Source organism: Notolepis coatsorum, assembly GCF_963971535.1.
Source record: "Notolepis coatsorum genome assembly, chromosome: 10".
NCBI lineage: Eukaryota > Metazoa > Chordata > Actinopteri > Aulopiformes > Paralepididae > Notolepis > Notolepis coatsorum.
The window spans coordinates 45699870-45723684 of record NC_140174.1 but is presented as its reverse complement, the minus strand read 5'-3'; the positions used below and the strand labels follow the sequence as shown (position 1 = coordinate 45723684).

The following is a 23815-nucleotide window of genomic DNA, read 5'->3' as shown; positions in this document are numbered from 1 at the left end:
GTCATGAGCAGAGGAGAGCACAGAACAGAGAGCCTCTCCTGTCAACACCTCTCCCAGACAGGCCGTGGAAGAGAATTGGCATAGATTTATGTGAACATGAGTGAGAGAGTTACCTAGTCATATCTGACTACTACTCTAGATACCTGGAGATACTCCACATGCCTACCACGACTAGTGCACATGTGATCTTGAAGCTGAGAGCCACGTTTGCCCGGTACGGAATACCAGAGGAGGTTGTCAGTGACAACGGACCGCAGTTCAGCAGTGATGTCTTCAGAGGCTTTGCCTGTGACATGGACTTTAAGCACACAACCTCTAGTGCCCACAACCCACAAGGAAACAGTTATGCTGAACGTGCAGTCCAAACGGCAAAGGGGATTCTGAGACAAAAGGACCCCCTACTTGCTTTAATGGTTTACCGTTCTTCTCCACACAGCAGTACGGGTGTCAGTCCGGCAGAGCTCCTAATGGGCAGGAAAATCAGGACGATGCTGCCCACTCTGGCCAAGAACCTGCAACCAAGGTGGCCGAGCAAACATCACGTCAGAGCTCGAGATGCTGCAGAGAAGAGCAAACAGGCCTTCTACTATAACAAGCGCCATGGCGTGAGAGAGCTCACACCACTGCAGCGAGGAGACCATGTTCTCACCAGACTGGACAATCAAAACACCTGGTCCACACCTGCAGTAGTGGCAGGTGAGAGCGTTACACAGAGGTCTTATTTCATCGAGACAGAGCAGGGTGCTCTGTACAGACGTAACCGTCGACATCTCCAAGCGGTGCCCGTAGCGGGGCCTCCAGCGAACGACGACACAAATCCCAGATGAGCCCAAGACATGGCTTGCCTGGTCCAACAAGGAACACTGATGGACTGATCCAAACCAGGTCTGGTAGACCTGTTAAACCTGTCCAGAGACTTGACCTGTGAGGGGACAGTTCAATAATAAATAAAAAAAAAGAAAAGAAAAAGGGTGTTGATATTGTAAAAAAAAAAAAAGGGGAGATGTCATAGTTATTGACATGTGTTGATATTGTTAAAGAAAAGATATCTAAGTTATTGATATGTGTTGATATTGTTAAACGGAAAAAAGGGAGATGTCATAGTATTGTTAACTGACTACAAGGGGATTTGTCATGGATATACGTTACGACATGTTTACGACAGTTACAGTAAGTGGGAGTGGCGCCAGAGGTAGTCATTGTTCGGATTGATGAACCACCGGAGGGAGTAAAAAAGCGTCTTGTTAAATAACCAACTGTTCCGTTGTCTGTTAATAATATCCAAGATATTACAAACATTAACATTATTGTCGCTCATACTCAAAAATCTATTCCACAATCTACTCATACATACTGCTTAACGTACTTCACAGGGTTCCCATCCCATATCTCCTGCGATGGCTAAGATTGGGGCAAATTTGTTGACAGTCAACAAATTCATAGATCTATTATGAATGAACCTGTTCACATCCATTATAGGCCAGTGACATGATCCAACACACAGTACAAACACAGGCTTGATAGAGCTTGGTGTAAGAAGAGAAATCTCTCCATATCTCTTAAAATTTTTTTTTTCCTATAAATCCCCCTAGAGCCCTACCCCCACCTGTGCAAGCTCAGTTTCCAGTACAGTAATATCTGAAATATACTACATGTTTAATCATGTACACAAGAATATTCGTGAGCAAGTCAAGATGCATATAAATAGCTCACTCCAAATCAAATCTTAACCGGGACGTGAGCTATTATTTTGATTGTTTCTATTTTTTTTTTTTTAATCTCCCTCTACCCCTCCCAGGACGTTCCTGGCTCGTGGCGCCCCCCGGTGGATCAACATTGATGGAAAGACGATGGAGGTGACAGTAAAGGGACTGAGACACCCACACAGATACGTCCTGGATGCCGCCCAGACCCATATCTACATGCTCATGAAGAAGGTTAGTAGAAGTCTAGTAGATACACTGTTTCAGTATTAATCCATCACCATGTAACCATGTAGCACCCTGCCCATAATATGGTAACTTCGTTGTCATGACTATTCATTCATTTTTGGAGTCATAGTACCGTATGTGTGTGTGTGTGTGTGATGTGTCTGTGTTTGTACTTTTGTGTGTATGTGTGTCATCCTATAGGACTCGTATGGTCGCTACCTGAAGTCTCCGGTCTTTAAGGACACACAGAGGAAGGCTGTCTGTCCTGATTTGCACAGTTTCAGGTAGGTCTCATTGTTAGAGGCCCTAGTGCTACTGGGACCCCATGCTAGTGTCTGTCGTAGGGGGCTTTCTCACTGCCATTCGGGGTCGAATCAGCTCCGCTCCGTCCTTGGGTGTGAACTTCTCCCCTCCCTCTCCCCCCTCTAGTTTGCATACACACTGCAGTCTTGGTGCGCTCCGGGTTTTGTTTACGGTTTGCGTTTTGAGCATGTAAGCTCCCGTAGGCGATGATGTCACGCTCTAACGTCAACACAGGAAGAGTTTAACACGTGGTGGTGGAAACTGGATGCTGATATAAAGAAACAAATAACCAATAAATATGAAGTTATATTTGAACCTCTGTTGTCAAGCCTTGTCAATATAACCCACCCCCTTTTCTCACGAATGGAACTGGTGTCGTGGAGTCCGCTTTGAACGTTTTCCAGGGTTAACGCTAACGCTAGTTAGCTTTTTTTTTTATCCACTTTTTCTCCCATTTTTTTTCTATATTTTCTCCCATCCCAATTTCGTATCATCCAATTCAACCCTCCCCTGTCACGAACGCTGTTTCTTGCCTCCCACAAGCCGGCTGCAATGTGGACTAAGTCATACATAGCACAAGTCCCCTGTTACTTGAGGTAACAGCAGTCGCATCTTTTCTTTTTTTTTAAACTTAAATTTTTATTAACAGTTTTAGACAGACAGCACTTACAAAAAAAAAGAAACTAACATCACAATAAAAACAAAAAGAAAAAACAGTGCACATAAATATTTACATGGGTATCATGGTTAGTTGTCTGGTTCCCCTACAGTTGTTTTCTAGGTACTTGATACAAAGGCTGATTGTGTATCTCCCTTAAACAGGCATAAACAAGTAATTCCTACTCCAAGATGATAAATACTGACTAAGGCTTGTATGTGTGATCTGGGTCCAGAGACCCTCCTTGAGCTTCTTTCTTCCCTTATCCTTCGTCCTTTTTTTTTTTTCTCTTGTTTATTAACTTTCACTTTGCCTTTTGATTCACCCATACACAAACCACATCATCCCTGAATATTAATATCACACCGTTAAACAGACATAAATAATAAAGTATAAAAACATTCAGCAATTGTAATATCCCAAAAAAAATAGAAAATACTAACTAAAGCACAGGTGTGTGACATGGGTTCAGAGACCCTCCTTGAACATCTTTCCTCCTTTACCCTTCGCCCTCTTGTGTTGCATTTGGTTCTTCCTCTGTGATGTCGTTCTCGTTCCCTTTATAATCCTCCCACTTTCCCCATCTTTCCCCAAATTTCTCTTCCTGTAACCTCAGCATGTGTGTTATCCATATCCTGTATTTCTTCCACTATTCCTACCCATTGTGCTATTGTCGGTGGGTCTTCCTTGTACCACAGTCTCGTTATTGCTTTTCTGGCCGCTATCAACATTATCTTTATTAAATATTTGTCCCCCCCTTGTATTCCCTCGTGTGTCAGGTCTCCTAAGTAAAGCACCAGTCCTGTTTGTGGTAGCCCGTATCCTAATATTCTGATCATTGCTTCCCCTATCTCCTCCCAATACCCCTTCAGCTTCTGACATCCCCAGAATATGTGCGTGTGATTTGCCCCCTCCTTCCCACACATCCTCCAGCATGCTCTTTGTGTTGGTGCATATTTTCCCTTCAGCTCTGGGGTTATAAAGAATCTGATTATGTTTTTCCATCCAAATTTTTTCCATATTCTCGATCCTGTTGTTGAATGTTGTACCTCGCATATGTTCCCCCATTCCTTCCCTGTTATTCCTATCTCTAGTTCTCTCTCCCATTTCTCCCTTATATAATCGGTCGTGTGTCCCTTGCTGGTCATTATAGCCCGGTACAGTGCTGATATTACCCTTCCTTTCCCTCCTTCTTATGCCCTTACTATCATCCTAATTATTCCATTCTGTTCTTCTTCCTTGTCCCCTCTTATTTCTCTATTATAGTAGTCTCTAATCTGTAGATATCTGAAGTGGTCCTTGTTTTCTAGTCCAAATTTCTCCTTTAATTTTTGTAGTGTTTGCATTTCCCCCTTCTCTATCATTTTGCATATCGCTGTTGCCCCCCCCCCCTCTCCTACCTTCTGAATCCATGGTCTAACCTCCCTGGTTTGAATCTCTTGTCATGTGCTACCCATCTCAGGACCCCTGACTGCTTCTCCAATTTGTGTGTTTTTACTACTCTGTTCCATATGTTCAAGGTGCATTTGGTGATTGGATCTAATAGTCCCTCTTTCTCTTTAAATAGTTCCCTATCTCCCACCAGAGCTTGTACCTTGTATCCCTCCCCTTCTTTTTCAATGTCTTTCCATCTTGCCTCATATCTGTCGTTACACCAGCACGTCACTGCTCTCAGTTGTGCTGCATAGTAATAATCTTGTAGGCTGGGTACTGCCATCCCTCCCTCTTCCTTTGGTAGTTGTAGTGTTTTATATCTGACCCGTGGTCTTCTCCCCGCCCATATGAACCTCGATATCAGTCTGTCCCACTCCCTGAATTGATTCTGTGGTATTTGTATCGGTAGTGACTGGAATAGGTACAGTAACCTTGATAGTATGTTCATTTTAATGACCTCTATTCTTGAATTGAAGTCCAAGGGCATTACTGTCCATCTCTCTAAGTCTCTCTTGATGTTCTGATTTATCTGTGTATAATTCGCTTCAAACAGTTTCTCCACCCCTCTCGTGATGTTCACCCCTAAGTATTTAATCTTGTCCATGTCCCATCTTATCCCGTACTGTTCTCTAATTTCCGTCGTTGGGGTATAGTTCCATGCTAAGGTCTGTGTCTTTGTCACGTTTAGTTTGTATCCTGAGTAGTGGCCATATTCCTTCAGTAGATCCATCAGTGCCGGGAAGCTCTTGTCTGGTTGCCTCATGTATACTATCACGTCGTCTGCAAATAGGCCTAGTTTATATTCCGTTCCCTTTATCCTTACTCCATTGATGTCCTCGGTCTGTCTGATCAGTTGTGCCAGTGGTTCTATGAAAACGGCGAAGAGCGTCGGTGAGAGACAACATCCCTGTCTGGTAGCCCTCTCTAATCTGATTCTATCCGTCAAGCTGCCATTCACCTTAACCCTCGCTGTCGGTTCTTGATATAGCGCCTTGATCATCTTCATCGCCCTCCCGTTCAGTCCGAACCTCATCAATGTTTTATATAAAAATGTCCAGCTCACACTGTCGAATGCTTTTTCTGCATCTAGGCTAATCAGTACCGCGCTACCCCCTTGTTTTTGTATCTCCTCTACTATGTGTAATGTCTTTCTCACGTTGTCCTGTGTCTGTCTCCCTTTAATAAATCCAGTTTGATCTTCATCTATAATGTCTGGCATAAACATCTCAAATCTTTTTGATATTATCGATGTATACATCTTGTAATCCACGTTAAGTATGGACACAGGTCTGAAACTACTACATAATTCCCTATCCTTCCCTTCCTTCGGTATCGTGGTGATTATGGCTTCCTTCCACGAGGGGGGCATTTTACCCTCTTCCATCGTGTGCCTGAACGCCGCCCCTAACATGGGTGCTAATTCAGTTCTAAATGTCTTGTAGAATTCCGATGGGAATCCGTCGCTCCCCGGAGACTTGTTGTTTTTAGCTCTACTAATTGCCTCTTCCAGTTCTTGTTCCGTAATTATTTTATTTAATTCTTCATTCTGTTCTTTCCCTATCGATGGTAACTCTAGCTTCTCCAGATATGTTTCTATTTCCTCTTCTCCCGCTGCTTTTGGCTGTGTGTATAATTTCTCATAGTATTCTCTAAATGTCCTCTCTATTTCAGCTGGGTCCCTCAATATTTCATTAGTCTTTGTATCCCTTATTGTGTGTATCGTGTTCAACTTCTGTTGCGTCCTAATTCTCCTAGCCAACAGTCTGGTCGCTTTTGGTCCCCCTTCATAGTACGTTTGTTTCATGAACCTCGCTTTCTTTTCTATTTCCGTCAATAATTCCCTATTTATCCTGGCCTTTACTTCTTTGATTTCTCCGAGCGTTTCCTGTTCTTTTGATATCTGGTGTCTCCCCTCTAGCTTCTTCAGCTTCCCTATCAGATTGTGATATGTCTCCGTTCTGGCCTTCTTCAGCATTGCTGTTTTTTCCATAAATTTCCCCCTTATCACCACCTTCAGTGTGTCCCATAGAATGTTCGGGTCTACCGCCCCGTTGTCATTTTCTTCCTTATATATGGCTATCTCCTCCTTGATCTGACTCACCACCCCCTTGTTATTTAATATTCCTACATTTAGTCTCCAAATCGTGTTCCTCCGTCTCCCTTCTAGATCTACTGTCAGATATATGGCACTGTGATCCGATATGTCCGCCACTCCTATACTGCTCTCCCGTGCCCTGTAACTGTCCCCCGTCGTCATCAAAAAGTAGTCTATTCTCGCATATGTCACGTGTGGGTGTGAGTAATGTGTGTATTCCCTGTCCATGGCGTGCATCCCCCTCCAAACGTCTGTAATTCCCATTTCCGTCATCTGAATATTCATATATCTACTGATGGGTGCTCGTCCTTTTCTAGTACTCGTGGTGTCTAGGTCGTGATTCAGTACTACGTTAAAATCTCCCGTGCATATCAATATCCCTTCTAGTTCCATCACTATCATATCAAAAATGGTCTCATATAAATCCCTCTCACTCTCTGGGGGTGCATAAACATTCACTAACGTAACCATTTGGCCCTCCATTTTCCCCTTCACCAGAACAAACCTTCCCTCCTTGTCTCTTACTTCCTTGATCAATTCAAATTTTACTGTGTTTTTGATTAACGTGATTACTCCTCTCCTCGGGTTTTGTTTAAAGGAACTATAGCAGGGGTCGGGAACCTATGGCTCGCGAGCCATATATGGCTCTTCTGGTGACAGCATATGGCTCCCAGAATTTTTTGAGTAAAAAAAAAAAAAAAAAATTATTATTTTTTAATACTTGTGATATTTCTTAATAATACGGTGTCATTTTAAAGTAAACAGAAATTAGTTTTGAAGATACAGCTAATAGTATCTGTAGCTGAAGATATAGCGAGCAGAGCTGGCGAGGGAACACAAGTGGACAGAAATAAAAAATCTTCAACCTAAAGACCAGCTGATTCTTAAAACTTGGAACGAGCTTCCTGTGACATACCACACAATGCAGCGTGAGTATTGCAGTATTGACCATGTTTGGCTCTACATATGCATGTGGGCAGTCATTCTCGCATATGAGGAACATTAAGACCAACCTACGCTCACGTTTAACTGATGGAAGCCTCAACGCCTGCATGAAGCTCAATCTCACCACGTGTGAACCAGATTACAAGGCCATCAGCAAAACCATGCAGCACCAGAAGTCGCATTAAAAGTAAGACATATTTAATTTATTATATGTTAAAAATACTATATATGGCTCTCAATGAAATATATTTAGAAATATTTGGCTTTTATGGCTCTCTCAGTCAAAAAGGTTCCTGACCCCTGAACTATAGTATGCATTTTCATATCCAAATCTCTTCAGTTTCTCATGATCCTGTGCTACCAAATGTGTCTCCTGCAGAAAAATCACTTCCATCTCACTTTTTTTACATTTCAACATCACTTTGCCCCTCTTTATCGCATTATTCATTCCATTAACGTTTAACAACATCATTTTTATACCTTTAACCATTGTCATCTTTCTTCTTCTTTCGTCTGTCAGTCCCCCCCATGTCACACTCATTCCCCCCTCCGGTTGGAGCCTCCGCTCTCTTCACCGAATACATATAATGATTAACATAAATAAAAAACATAAACTTTACATAAAGTGCTCCCAAGGCGTTCGGGGGGTCCCTGTGTCCCCCCCTGTCCCCTGCTGGTGGGTGAGGGGCCCCCTCCTGACGGCTTGGGGGTTTGAAACCCTTACCCCCAATCGCTCGTCATATTTGTCCAGCTTTCTTACTGTTTTTTTTTTTTTGCTGTCAAGCTCCTGGTCAAAAGCGCTCCGTCCTTCCTTTTGATCAAAGACCCTCTTTTCTTGGTCCCTCTCAATGTGACTCATATGTTTCATTGTCCCTCCTTCCTCCCATACCCGTGTGCGGTGTCTCCTGTGTACCCCTTTTTACTTTCTTTTCCTCTCCTCTATTTTCTATGTGATGTCCATTTATCCCCTTAATCCCTCCCAACTGTGTTACTCACAGCGTGTGTCTATGTATTTGTTTCAGTATGTTCTGTGTCTCGCCTATCAAACCTAGTTATATTTCCATTTATTTCCTCCATCAGCTTGTGTATTATGTGTCCATGTATACGTTATGTTCATTTCTATATCCTGCCTCTACCTGGGAATGTGTGTTTATGCATATGTTATTTCAGTTTCTATATTTTGTCTCTATTTGAATAGTTTTTTCAATCTCTTGTGCGTGTACTCATCCGTTCGCCTCCTCCCGCCTCCTCTCCGTCTCTGGCCTCCTCATCCGTCTCCGTCCTCGTTCTGTCCCGTTTCACCTCGGCCTTCTCCTCTCTCCTCCCTCCTCTTCTTGGTTTCGGTCTCCCGCTCTGATCCATCTGCGTGCTCCCTCCAATCTCTGCTGCAAGCTCCGCGTCTGGTCCTCCTGCCTCCTTCCTTCTCCGTCCTCCGTCATCTGCATCCCCCGTCGTCTCATCTCCCGCTCCGCTTCTCGTGCCGTCGCATACGTCGCCGCCCCTTCCTCCCAGTGAATCCTTAGCGAGGTCATGGGTGACTGGAATCTCATTCCGTTTTCTTTCAGAGTTTTCTTCAGTCCCGCGTAGGACCTGCGTGTTATCACTACCTCTGTCGAGTAATCGTGATCAAATGATAGTCTTTTCCCTTCGATTTCAATCTTCTTGGTCCACGCGGTTCTGAGTATCAATTTCTTAATCTCAAATCTCAGAAAGTTAATAATCACCGCTCTCGGAGGTCTGTCCGGTTTCGGTCTCGGAGCCAACGTCCTGTGGGCCCTCTGAATCTCCATTTTTTCCAGTCCCGTCTCCTTCAATTGCTCCTTGATAAGCTTTTCTACATAATGGGTCACCGATTCCCCTTCGACTCCTTCTTTCAATCCCCATATTCTGATGTTATTTCTCCGTGACCTCCCCTCCATGTCTGACATCTTTGTCTCCATCTGTTCTTGTCTCTGAATCGCACATGTTAATACCTCGTGTATCTCCGTGTTCCATTCCTCCGCTTGTGCCGTCCTAGTCTGTAACTCGGTCACGTTTCTGTCCTGTTCCGCCAATCTTCTCCTCCACCCTTTTGAGTTCTGTATTCATTTCACCTCTGAAGTCCTCCTGTTCCTTCCTCAATTCCTCCCGTAGCTTCCCAATATCATTCCTTATCGTGTCCGTGTTCAGTTTTATCGCCGCTGTTATGTTCTCCAGTATCCCGGCCTGCATGACCACGGCCCATCCTGGCATTCCCGTGTCTGCCTCAGCGGGACCTCCCCCTTCTTCCGCCTGTCTTTTCTCGGCTTCGCTTCGGGGACTCTGTTTCTTCAAATTCTCTTCTTCTCGTGTGTTCTCCATTTCTCTTTCCTTCACAATCGTTGTCTCTTCCTTACTTCTCGTGTGCATTTTCATTTTTAATTACTTTTCGGGTCCTTTTTTATCCGTTTTTTCGCTCATTTGACCAGGAGCTCTATTGCACGTGTGTTACCCGTCTGCTCTCATACCGGAAGTCCGCAGTCGCATCTTTTCACCTGCGCAGCTCGATCTCTCAGTGGCAAGGAGTAACGTGTGGGAGGCTCACGCTGCCCCCGACACTTCCTGATTCTACTGCGCAGGCGCACCAACCGACCTGTAGGAGTCGCTGTCCACAACGCCCGATCCCCACCCATCAGTTTCCCACCCCCTAATACGGCCAATGTGTATTAGTATGAACGACCAGCTAAACTGAAAGCAATGTGGAGCGCTGGGCTCGAACAGGCGAGCCCAGCGTCTCCGCATTCATGGCGAGCGCCTTGCCCACTACGCCACATAGCCGCCCACTAACGCTAGTTAGCTTAGCCTATTTATTACTAGTTAGCAGCTAACATTAGCCCATTGCTCGCATCAATTATATTGCATGTCATTGATCTACCGGTCGATTACGGCCGACTGGTTGGGCACCACTGGTTTATAGAAATAAATGCATTCGAACAAGAAACCAATGTATAGTAGACATAGCAATGGCAAAAAAATTGCCAGGCCTAATGCGAGCCAGGGAAGTCTTGTGCTTGTAACGTGGCTTCATGTTTTCATCCACTGAGCCGTGAGGCTCAACATGCTTGTTTGGTTGAGGTCTGAACTCGCCAAATTGCCCATAAATATCGTTTTTGTGGGTATTGTCCAGTTGTTGCTGTATGTTTTTATCTGCCCAAAATTCAAGCAAGCATGCACCACGCCCCCCCGCTCCCACTGGCGCGCACCCGAAACCACCTATTCCAGCGGTCCAGGTTTGGAGCGAATCAGCGTCCCCGGTGATGGGTGGGAGCGTTCTCAGTAGGACGATCACACCCTATTTTGATGCGATCGTGCTGTGATTCGACCCCGAATGGTTAGTGAGAAAGCCCCCTTAGAGGCCCTAGTGCTACTGGGACCCCATGCTAGTGTCTGTCTTAGAGGCCCTAGTGCTACTGGGACCCCATGCTAGTGTCTGTCTTACAGGCCACGTGAGCGGATCGGCGCGGCCGAGAAATCCGCTCTTCGCTCTTTAAAGCTTGGTCCGCTCCGCTAATCGCTCATGTTGACCCCGCCCCCAAGTCGCTCTCCGCTCGCTCCCCGCTCACCTTGAATCGAGCGCTCCCCGCTCCCCGCGCCAGATCGCTCGGCAGTTTTTTTTTTTTTTTTTTTGAGCATGGTGTAAATTAGCTCAAACTACAACAGTCTACACCCCCTGGGCCCCTTAACAATTGTTTGTATTGAGCCGCATTGTAATTGTACCCATTCTGCAATGTTAAATAACGTTGTTTATCCATTCACTAGCTCTACTAAGCGATGATAGGCTAGCCGAGCCACAATGCTATGGTCGCTGCCATTAACGTTAGCATGTAAGCTAACGTCAACAACAATGGCGTCGATACTTTTTCTAGGAGTGAGTGAAGGAGGAGGAGTGAAGCCTGAACATGATATCACAGGTTCACCCTTCTCATTGGTTGAAAATGGCCTTCATGTTTGTACATCGCCATCTGTTGCTTTGGCATTGTACTGCATGTATATTATTACATCAGTGTTAAACCACTGTGAGCGGCCTGGAGTGGATTGGAGCGGAGGAGAACTCTCGCTCCGGACGTCGCGCCGACTCATTTTAAAACCCACTCCTCGCTCACGTCAAAACCGGCCGCTCCGCGCCCCGCGCCGCTCACGCTCCGATCCGCTCACATGCACTGCTGTCTTAGAGGCCCTAGTGCTACTGGGACCCCATGCTAGTGTCTGTCTCAGAGGCTCTAGTGCTACTGGGACCCCATGCTAGTGTCTGTCTTAGAGGCCCACCACACTCACTATATCCCCCCCCTCTCTCTGTCCCTCTCCCCCCAGTGATTCCCAGTTGGAGGTGAATGCCAGGACTCGTCGTCCCAGTATAAGTCCCATCATCGTCAGGCAGCTGGAGGAGGAACAGAGGGCCAAGCTGGCCGCCAGCGGCCCCATCGACATCACACAGGTCATGAGCAAACTCAGCAAGCAGGGCAAGGAAGTGCCCCCTCCTCCTACCAAGTGAACTCACTGCATGATATTGCATAACGTATGGGTTTTGCATACTAGCAGCCAGGGCTGGGGTCAACTTGTGGTCAGTTCAATCGATTCAAAATTAGATCTAGACACTGCGATTAATTTGCTAATAGATCATTCATTCTCCGTTGTTTATTTACAGGCTGGATATGACAACCTTCTTAGCCAAAGGTTTTTAATTATTAGACTTTGGAAGAAAATACACTTTCAGCATCGTCTATTTAAATTATTTGAATTCTAGTGTGCTGTCGGTTGGCCAACATCGGGTATATCCCAGAAATGGCCTGAATCCTCAGTGACCATGCTCCTTATCTGGTCAGACGGTTTACTGTTCCAACTGTTTTTATATAACTTTTCAAAATGGTGGTCACTGATGCCACACAAGGTTCAGTGAGAATCACGTGAGCGGCCGGCCTAGGAGGAGTAGGGGGGGAAATGGTGGATATACTTTTTCAACAGTTTCATATAGACAACAACACAAATGAACAACACATTTCAAATATCATCATTATTTGGACAAGTTGAGGAGTAGTTGACATTTTTAGAGCCAGTGAGAATAGCGCCACCATGAGGCCAAAATACTCTTTACAGGTCCCCTTGCTTTTGTAGGACAAACCTTTTGTACAAAATGTGTTAAGTTTGGTGCAAACCGGACAAAAAGTTCACAAGTATTACATCACTTATTATTTTACATGTGTTTTTTCTAGATTTGATTGGATCTGGCAGTCATATGATTTGACCTATCAGTTATCTAAACCATTGGTTCTTAAACCTTTTTATGAACCCCATTTGACAATATTTTGTCTTAGGGACCCCCAAATGTTTGTTGTTAGATGTGAATTAGAATTCCATAACTGTCTCAGTGTCTATAATCAGTATGTTTAATCATCTTCCTTTTATTCCTTTGCTTAGATTTTTTTGTACACTTGATCTCAAGAAGGTGCTGAATGAGCTCATTGAGCGAAATCTCTTGCGGCACAATTGTAACATGGTGTTATTCACCGGCACAGATGCAAAATAAAATCATAATTTATATTCTCCTTTTTCTTTTTACAATTTACTCAAGCCTAGTAACAGAAGAACATGCAAATTTACCTTGTAGAAGTGGAGCAATCTTCCATTTACTTAGGCATGTACCTTTAGGCAAAATCTCTGAAAATAGGGCTACAGCTTAACAGGTTGACATTGAAAATCCAACATGGTGGCCATCATATCTGCTCTCCACAAGGAATATGGAGAACAATATCTCAGTATTTTCTCTTGTGACTGTATGAATTACGGGTCAGGAGATGGGGGGGGGGGTTGTAGAAAGTTCAAAAAGATGTTCATAATCCGGACAGTTTTGACTTGCTTGCTATTTTTTGGAAAGGGAGTAATTGATTGAGCATTTAGATGTGACAGAGGTAAGAAGACTATAGCAGCATTATGTAACTCCAGTTCAGTTTGAGAATGAGATGTGCAATATTAAATTAAATTACAATGTCCAATGATGTGAGCTAGTGTTTGTAGGCTGCAGCGCTAGACATTAATGAAAAAAGAGACTCTGAATACCATGAGATGTGAAATGAATGTGCTGTATACCATCACAGTGGAATAGTAAACAGAAGACCGCAGTTAGTGTTATTTTGTCATTGGGTACGGTCGGTAGGCCAAATCACAGACAGGGAAATCTGTTACCTCATATTTAAACACATACATCAGTGATCAACTGTCTGTTTTATTTTCAAGTTTCCATTCTATAATGTCTATCACCTGTCATGTTCTGTGTTTGATTTGTCATAATTCAATAAAACTCACAATTCATCTCATGTCATCTGTATGTCTTAAGTCTATCTATGTTTACATTTCTTTATTATGCCATACAATGCATTTTGTTTTCTGGTAGGATTCATGGAACCATTTCCAGCATGGTATAACTTAAATGTATGGATGTTCCACATTCGTTGAATGCCGTATAATCTAATGTACAGTAAGTGTGTGGATTTATAATGTGATTATGATGTAACAATCAGATAAGATATTTGGTCAGTATAAAGAAGGTACAGGTCAGACGGAGGAGCATTCTTATTATTATATAAATGTGAGTTTACATTTCTTTATTTTGTGGCTGTAAAAGGTTTGTTTATGTAATTATGGCTGTGTATTGGCAACAATCTGGCAATACGATACATATAATAATTAAGGGGTTATGATTCAGTATATTGTGATATATTACATTACTACAGTATAAATAATGTAATATATTGCGATTTTATAATGTACAATTTTGAGAAGAACTATGTAGAAAACACCTCAGCAAGTCTGAGGGAAAATATATATATATATTTTTTGTTCTATGTGACTGGAACGATTAGGATTTAATCAACATGAGATATTGTACAAATTCTTGCAGGATTCTATAAGTGAACAAATGTAGAAAATAAACAGACAGTAAATGTATCTTTATCTGTTTCCAGGTTGACATTGTACTATAATAACATGTGTGGTATTTCACTAAAGGCCTGTAAAAAGTACCACACAGACCATATTCACACGGCAGCTATTTTGCTCTTATATCATGCTCGGGTTGGGATTCCTTTCCAATGGTCAATGAAAGATCATGATACTGGGAATCACATATCAATATATCAACTAAATCAGCACAATACACACCCCTACTGGTAATGTTTGTAAACACTGCCATAAAACTGACCTATATATATATATATATTACAATGGGTTAAGACATTTCCATGAACCTTATCTCCCACCTCTATAATGCATGTGAATATACCCCACTTTTATATGGTCATAAAAAAGACTCAATTGAAGCTTTAACTGTAATAATCCTCTGTATGTATTTTCCCATGACCTCTGCTCCGTGCCCTTTGACCTCACAGCTGTGTCGCTTCACTGCTCCCGTCCCTCACCTGGCGGTCTACTCCGGCTTCATGGACTCTCCCTCCTCCAACACCTCCCCTATTTTCCCTTTCCTCGCCCAGACCCCCGCCTGTCCCTCCCCCATCAGCGTGGCCATAGACAGCACCCCTGCCTCTGAGCGCCGAGGAGCGGGTGGTGAGGGGGAGGCGGAGGGCGGTGTGTCGGATAGCAGGGGCCCCGCAGGAGGAGTGTCTCGGTCCCGCGTGGCCCTCTCGCTGGGTCGTCTGCTGAGGCGTGGCTGCACGGCCTCCACCGTGTTCGCCAGTTTGTCGCCCAAATGTCCCGCCCCTGCCGGGACAAGCTGCCGTGTACAGCCAATCAGCACGGACCAGCCCAGCCAGGCCCCACCCAGACGCATTGCTAAGTGAGTTGGAAGATTTCTATCCCCTCCCGCCCAGCCACACACACACACGCACACGCACACACACACACACACACACACACACACACACACACACACACACACACACACACACACACACACACACACACACACACACACAGACACACACAGACACACACACAGGCAAAATAGGCAATCCAAACACTCATTATTATTAGTATAAACAGTATATTTGATCATATTTTCTTTCTCCCTTTGTCCCAGTTTCTTTCAGATCAAAGTTGATATCCCTCCAGAGTGCCGTATCTACCCCATCGACTCTGAGGATGAGGAGGAGGAGAGTGGGTCAGCCTCCAGGGGTGGAGGGGGGGCCAAAGAGATCATCTGCCCCTGGGAGAGCCTTAATCCCCACGACGGGACAGGATAATTTCACAACCTCACCACTAGGGTGCAGAATAGAGGCGCAAAACCATAGAGACTACTACAAAATACTGCACCTATTTTGTGTCAGTTTCTATGAGCAAACGACTGCTATTGGGTCCACTGTAGATCGATGATCATCTTCCTCTGTCCAAATCGTAAGGTAGATGCTAGATCACACAGGGTCATCAGGGTTTTATAGGTGGGTTGTTTTTGGCCAAGCTGCACAGCTGCAAGTCGTCATAATTTTCATCATCATCGAGACTCATGTCCCACATCATTTTACACATGTGAGCCCTTTTGAGGACGATTTGCCCACTTTGGCGACCTCTAGTGGCTCGGGTGTGCATATTTTGCAATACAATATATAGATCGAATTGAAGGCTTATTTGTTGCCTGTCGATAGCGACAAAATCCGATAAAATCCATTCAGCGGTTCTCGAGTTACATGCCGGTATTTGAGGCTTGTGCAAAGTACACGGTATTGCGCAAAATACCACTCCCGACTCTTGGGGCTCTAGTTCCGCCAATCTTTTGGCGATCTTGAAAATGATTGTGGAGGGTTGTAGCCAATGAGTGTGGCTTTCCAATGATACCCCACATGGGGATGTATGAACCCAAAAAAACGAAAGAAAACTAACAAGCGAAAACAGGAAGAGAAAAACGGAGGTTATCCTATAACCCTGGTTATATGAATATGGCGAGCGCTCTGCTCTATTGGAACTGTCCCTTTAATATGCTATCATGAAAACTTTCAACCACATGCACGCTCCTACACCTGCCTGGCCATGCCCACATCCACTCACATATAAGCGGGGCCATGGCCATACTACCAGCTCCTTCCCCAGTCTTTCACCGCCGAAACGGAAGACACATGGGGTCCTCAGTGAGTCAGAGCAGAGCGCTCGCCATATTCATATAACTAGGGTTATAGGATAACCTTCATTATATTTCATATGGCTTTACGCTCTGCTCTATTGGAACACAAGAGCGGAGCAGAGCGGAGTGCCTGACAGATGTACCTGCTGAGGTCCCCTACAACCATGATGAATTGAAAATGGGGGACCCTGATGTAAACAAGACGAAAGTCTTTCTCTGGTCTGCATCCCCTTAACAATTGTATGTATTGAGCTGTACTGTACTGTACCCATTCTGCAATCTGTTTTTTTATTTTATTTTATTTTTTTGATCTACTTTTTCTCCCATTTTTCTATTTTTCTCCCATCCCAATTTCGTATCGTCCAATTCTACCCTCCCCTGTCTCGAACGCTGTTAGGCCATGCCTCCCACAGGCCGGCTGCAATGTGGACGAAGCCTTGCATCACGTATCCCCTCCAGTACTCGAGGAGGCAGCCGTCGCATCTTTTCACCTGCACAGCGCGATCTCTCAGCGGCGGGGGTCTGCGTGGGAGGGACACGCCGCCCCCGTTGCTTCCTGATTCTACTGCGCAGGCGCACCAACCGACCTGTAGGAGTCGCTGTCCACAACGTCCGATCTCCACCCACCAGCTTTGCACCCCCTAATACTGCCAATTGTATTAGTATGAACGACCAGCCAAGCTGGTAGCAATGCTGAGAGCTGGGCTCGAACCCAGCATCTCCTGCATTAGTGGCGAGCGCCTTGCCCACTGCGCCACTTAGCCGCCCCCCATTCTGCAATCTGTTAATAAAGTTTACAATCAATCAATCAAACCATCAGAATCCGGAGAATGTGTCCTACCTGTACCCCTGTGTCACAGGACGACTGGCAGCAACAATGGTGGTCTCCCCGTTGACGAGGCCTCTTGCCAGTAGTGGCAACGGCTGGAGTTCTGCTCCGGCGTTTCGCCCATATCCTGTGGCCGGCCGTGGTGCAGGCTGACGACATCTTCTGCCAGAGATGACGCCGAAACAGAGTGTCCAGGGCCCGCTATCACCCCGTGGCTATCGCTAACGGTTAGCCACAGGCTAACTGCTAGCTACAGGCTAACGGCTAGCTATTGAAGCTGCCTAAGGTGGAGTGCAGGCCTGGTCACTCCAGATAGCCAACTGCCTAGCCCAAAGAAAGGGCAGACAACGCTCGCCTCCCTCACTGGACGGCGTTGCCAGAGATACAGTGGCGTCGGCAGCGGAGCCCCGTTTGTACGGGCCACTGCCGCCCTAAGCTCGGGGACAAAAGACATGCAACTCCCTTGCGTACTTTCCTCCTTCTTGCTTGCATCCCTCGCGGCGGGAGGCTCAACTCACTTTCTCTTTCTAATAGGCGGGAGCCAACGTCCAGTGCCGATGGCAGTAGGGCATCCCATCTCGGAGGTGGGACTTGAACCCAGACTCGGAGTACGGGGCTCCCAGGAAAACAAAGCAGACTCTGCCCGAGGGGAGAGAGCTCTGTCTTCGTGGGGCGTCAAACAAGAACTCCCCGCCCCCTCCATGTAATCCTAATTGTCCATCGGACGCTACAGGGTAACGGCTAGCTATAAGCTAACGGCTAGCTACTGTAGCTGTATCGGACGCAATGGAGAAGGTAACGGAGGAATCCTCGCCTGGAGCCGGCTGTTCTGCGGGGCCGTATGCCTGAGCAGCCGACCCCGCACAACTGACACATCCGTTTAGACCGTCTGCCCCCGCCGCTCAGCGCCATTTGACGTGAGCGAGCAGAGGCGGAGAGCCTGCGCCGCAAGACACCACCCACCAGAGAGACCGTCGGACCAGCCGACTGCCTCCCGCGGCAATAGTATCTAGCTGCACAGCCGGAGGGCAACGCTGGTGGGGGAACTGCCCAGCGACGCGCACTCCCCTCCCGGCGCTGCTGAGGCTCACCTGCCTGCCACAAACGTGGAGCAGGAAAGCCCCACTACGCCCCGAGGAAGCCCGAATGTGAAGCGCCGGTGGAGGTCAGAATAATCCTCTAGACTCTCCGGTGGTGACGACATTATTCTTTCTTTCTCCCGTAAATTAGTGAGAGAGGGAAAAACAAAAGACAATGCCAACACAGCTCCTATAACTAACTAACTACTTCAGCACTGACCTTGAAGAGGTGCTCTACACGTACTGTGGGCGTGGCCAGGCAGGTGTAGGAGCGTGCATGTGGTTGAAAGTTTTCATGATAGCATATGATTAAAGGCACAGTTCCAATAGAGCAGAGTATAAAGCCATATGAAATATAACAGCCGAATTAATTGAAGTCTATGAGAAAACTTTTTCTTTTGTACACAGTTTACCAAAATCACTCCTAATCACTAATTTCTGAATGGATCTTTATGAAATTTGGACATGTACTACTTCAGGCTTCAGGCTATGGGTCCGTATGGATTTGTAAGCCATAGCACCTTCTGGGGAAATACTATCTCTGGATTACTAACTACTACAGAAAAACAAGTTTTTCTACAACTCAAGTTCTTTCTGGAATCAGAAACTTCAGAATGTCATCTTTCAAAAGAGACCAGGCTCATGCATGTGCTATAAGTATAAAGTATGTTGTTTTGGTTTGCAAAAAAAGTATGCAGTCCTCAAAAACTAAAATGGCCAATTTTGAGGGCGCAGGTTAACCGGCCAGTCCCACTACCTACTAATTAAAAATAAATGTAAACATTTTCTTCCGGGCCATGGGAATCTAGCATCTACTAAATCATAATTCCTTGACCATAGCCTTATCATAAGATCAGTATCATAAGTTCTTCCTGACCATGATCACCAGCGTCACATTCTGGAACACAGGTTTAGTTGAGGTCAAGCCCAGCTTCACTCAAGAAACAACCACGAGGTGCACGCTTCATTCCCAGCCAAGATCAAACACATTTGACATACCGTCAATTGACCTGTCTCAAACGTGCCCTCTTTTATTGATCCTCAATCACAACCGTTGCTTCCCTCGGACAAAAAGCGACAGTTGTGACTGGAGTATCAAGAAGAGAGTGCGGCTTTGAGACAGGTCCATTGTTCAACAGAATGTCTGTGTCAGATTGGTTATTATAGTGTTCGCATTTAAGGCTGTACTGCACTCCATGTTGCTTTCTACTACAAAAGGACTTACTGTAGCGAATGCATTCACATCTTATCCTAGATATCTTATAGTTGTCAATAATATTGAGCTGTGATCACATTGGACGCCTTTTAAAACTCGCCTGAGCCTTTCTTTTTATGGTTTTCAATGGTTTTGTCGCTTCTCCTCCAAACTACGTGCTTTTGAAGTGATGCTTTTTTGTGCGCTCTCAATTGAAAAAGTTTCAACTTTAGCCGCGGAGTGCACTGATGTCAATGTTACCTTCTTGTCGACGGACCAATCAAATCAACCGAGGGGTAGGGATTACACATGTGAGGTATCTGAAGAGAAAAATAAAATAAAAATCGATGATGGAAAAGAAGCTAATTTTGTTTCTAACAAACCTTGGACCGCATGCTCGAACGGACTTACCAGAAAGTTACCAACAAATTTCTTCGTAACTCCACTTATAAACTTCTCGGGTCGATTTTGGCATGATCGAACGGTTTCTTTTAGGAGATTAATTTGTAGCTACGAACAGGATTTATGAACGCGGAAAGGCAGTCGTAAATAGGACAGATTGGTGTGCGCCTGTGTTCTTAAGGGCTTCATTTGGGAGAAATCATTGGTGATTGCGTTCATGTCGATTCTACAAACATTCTCGGAATTAAATAATTATAATAATAATAAATACGACAATATTTGTATCATTAACAATTACGTTTTACATTTATAGTCATGGCTGAACGAGGCATCATGATACCGAAAATAAATAAAACACAAACTACAAATGAGAGTGAATAAATAAATAAACAACTAAACTCAATTGCACGGATATATTTATAGTGGAATAGACTGTATTAATATTCCATATACCGTCTTGTCTCTATTGTTATTATTTATTGTTGGTTTTATAAAAAAAAATTACATTGCTTAGTGTGCACATTGTAAGAACCAGTGGAGAAACATTCCACTGCTCATCTTACTGTTCAAAAGTTGAACCCACACAAATGACAACAGACACAAAGGATACGTGCGCATCAAGGCACCCTCCCCAGATGCGTTTCCATATCTCAACAGAAAGCAATACCACTCCATCAAACCTTCAAATAATCTGCAATGCCCAGAACCACCTGCTCTACGTGGTCTCATGCTTCCCAGGAGGTGTACATAACCGTGCCATACAGTCGGCACGGTGGTGTATTGGTTAACACTGTCGCCTCACAGCTAGAAGGTCCAGGGTTCGATTCCCGCTTGGGGACCAGGTTTCCATGTTGCCAGGTACCCAGGTGGGGTATCTCCCAGGCCTTTCGATATATGAACAGCAACGCCTGGAGGCCTGTGAGTAATTTATGTCATTTATGTAACTTATGTAACGTTAACTGAGGTAACAACGGTAATCAGTGGTATCGCTCGGTGCGGCCTGTGCACTTTCGATTCTCTATGCGCCTTGCGTTTGAGCGTGAGAAAAAGGCGTCCAATGTGATCACAGCCTTAGTTTCACAGCAGCCTGCCTAACCCATGTGCCATGTAACTCTTCAAGCTTTATTGTAGCTCTACTCTAAAAAGTGGTTCCCGTCAAACAATGGCCACTTTTGTCACCACATGGTGAACCCATGCCCAAACAACTTCTCAACACACCTCGGATTCAACATGTTTATCTTTTTTCTATTTCTTGGATCTTTCTAAGAAGTACAGAATACATATTTATATACAGTATAGCAAGTTAAATAATGTTTAGTTTTCTGACGTCAAGAGGAGTGTATAAGGTCTGTCCTTGTGCTGCAAACTAGAATTAGAAGTCCAACCCTATAGCCAGCCTTAGAGACATGACATAATTGGACCTATCTCAAACCCGCCCTCTTTTCTTGATCCTCCAATCACAGCAACAGTTGTGATTGGATGATCAAGAAACGTGGGTGGCGTTTGAAATAGCTCAGTTGGATAGATACTGTGTCGGCCATATGCCAACACATACTTGTCTGGATGTTGTTGCATTGGATAACAATTTATATTAACTGGACATTCATAACATGTTCATTACTTCATTAGTAATGATGTTCTGCTTGTATTTGAATGACAATTAGATAGTGGGTATTATACACTCAGTAACCAGATAAAGATGTGGGCGTACACTATATGCCTGCCTATGTCTTAGACTACATTAATGCCGGATTATGCTAGAAATGCATTATGAGTGTCCAGTTATTGTAAGTTGTTACCGCCATATTGCTCATGCCTATCCAGTCCTTCCAGATCTGTACTCTTCAAGGAGGAGGCTGGACTAATGGGGTTTGGGTGACTGTAATAGTTTTGTATTTTGCTCTTCTGCTGTTTTGTACACTTTATATAGCTGTCCTATACTTAGACCCCATGGGCGAGGTTATGTTGATATTTTCCCCTGAGTGTCTTTCCAAGGGTACAGTTAACTGGTGTTAACTGTCAGAATGTACTTACCCTAAACATGTTTACAGATGCAAGAATGTGAAAAAAAACACCTTGAGTAAAAATGTGTTGTGTTTGATTTCTACATTCCATGGCTTGTGAAAGTGCCTCAATAAATGACCTTAAGTTAAATGTTTGCCTCCTTGGTGATTGTACTGAAAGACAGTGATGTGTTTATGCTTTACTATTATATAATGTAAGTATACCACGTAACATTATGATGTACTGTATGACATTCACACCCTCGTACTTTGTGTAGTGGTGATAGTAATTAATTACCACTAGGTGGAGCAATATATCTTGTCATGTTACCACTGGCACCAAGATGTCCTGAATGATTGTGTGTGTGTGTGTGTGTGTACAGTGGTGGAAAGTACTTCTACTCAAGTAAGTATTTCTACTCAAGTACTGTAATTAAGTACAATTCAGAGGTATGTGTACTTTACTTTGGTATTTCCAGGGAACTGTAGAGAGAATTGTAATTTTTACTCCACTACGCTAATCTGAACCCATCAGTTACTAGTTACTTTGAAGAAAAAGGTCAATGGTTCGAGGCTTGAATGCTCCTAAGCACTGGAATACACAAACATCATGCAGAATGCATACTTTTACTTTTGATACTTAAGTACATGGAATAAAAAACACTTCTCTACTTAAGTAAAATTATGAATAGAGGACTTTTACTTTGATCAAAGTACTACTTTATCTGGGTATTTCTAGTAAAGGAACTGTGTACTTTCATCAGTGTGTGTGTGTGTGTGTGTGTGTGTGTGTGTGTGTGTGTGCGCGCGTGTGTGCGTGCATCCTTTTTTTGATATATCACTGCAACAAGGATTGGATCTCTTTTTCGCACTGCTGTCCTTCTTCCGCAAAACAGAAGACTGAGTCTGTGCTAACCGAATACAGACGCTATGTTACAGTAGCTAGCCGTTACAAACAATATCTTTGACCTGTATTGGTCCCCTTGATACCACATTGTTGGGTATGGCCTATGACACTTGGCCATAGTGCAGGGTCTTGTGAGGTCAAACCTTTAGTGGTGGTTGTGATACTGCTGCTTGTAGAGGTGGGTGACATGTCATCTTCATGATGGGCAGGTGTTATGGTCTCACTGAAGGTGGATGTTGATGGACAGGGTTCCTGCAGGTTTCAACAGGTTACATTTAAAACTTGTTAAGACCTTTTTAAGACCACTTTCAATATAATTGAATACGTATTTCATGGCCATACCACCAAAGAACTATTAAGGAAAATGACTAAGGTCGCTTTCACATATAGTTTTGGTGGACTCGGTGCGGTTCTGGGGGTGAAGTTGCAACATTGTTGCATTCTTCATTTGGTTCGCCTGCTTTCACACAGATATCTGTGAGGCGGACCGAGACCTTCTGAACAATGTCACGTGGTCGAAAAGGGCGCTTGTCTATTGGACAGTGGAAATGTGTGTGTGGCTGCGATCCCGTGTGTGCGCGCGTGTGTGTGTGTGTCTGTGTGTGTACTGCGGAGCCCTCCAGATCAGCGGAGCCGAGTTTTGACATGGCATTGATCCATTGTTCTATTGAAGCACATTACCACCATCCTCTCGCTAAACAACTTGTAGACCACTGTGTTTTTATGAGTGCCCACAAGTAGCTGTTTTAATAATATAATAAGCCGCGCGCCTCGGTAATAATAATAAGCCGCGTTTTTTCGTCCTTCTTCCCAAGATGCACAGACATATATAGATAGATAGATAGATAGAGAGATTAGATGCAGTGTGCTTGTTTTGCAGTGAGTGCTGCGAGCAGTGGTAATAATAATCACTTCCTATATTTGGTTCGCGTTTGGTTCGATGAAGCCGAAC

The 23815-nt window shown here is 44.4% G+C and overlaps 1 protein-coding gene across 1 annotated transcript in view; it reads left to right on the top strand.

The window, feature by feature from the left end:
* Positions 1–15576, top strand: part of rgs9b (regulator of G protein signaling 9b) — a gene marked incomplete at both ends in the record, with an annotated part of 70834 nt that extends 55258 nt beyond the window's left edge. Inside the window, 5 exons of the mRNA XM_084323429.1 lie at positions 1799–1937; positions 2133–2215; positions 11696–11819; positions 14767–15170; positions 15414–15576. Of these exons, the coding sequence (XP_084179555.1) occupies positions 1799–1937; positions 2133–2215; positions 11696–11819; positions 14767–15170; positions 15414–15576 (913 nt within the window). The remainder of the gene's footprint in view (positions 1–1798; positions 1938–2132; positions 2216–11695; positions 11820–14766; positions 15171–15413) is intronic.
* Positions 15577–23815: the final 8239 nt, after the last annotated feature.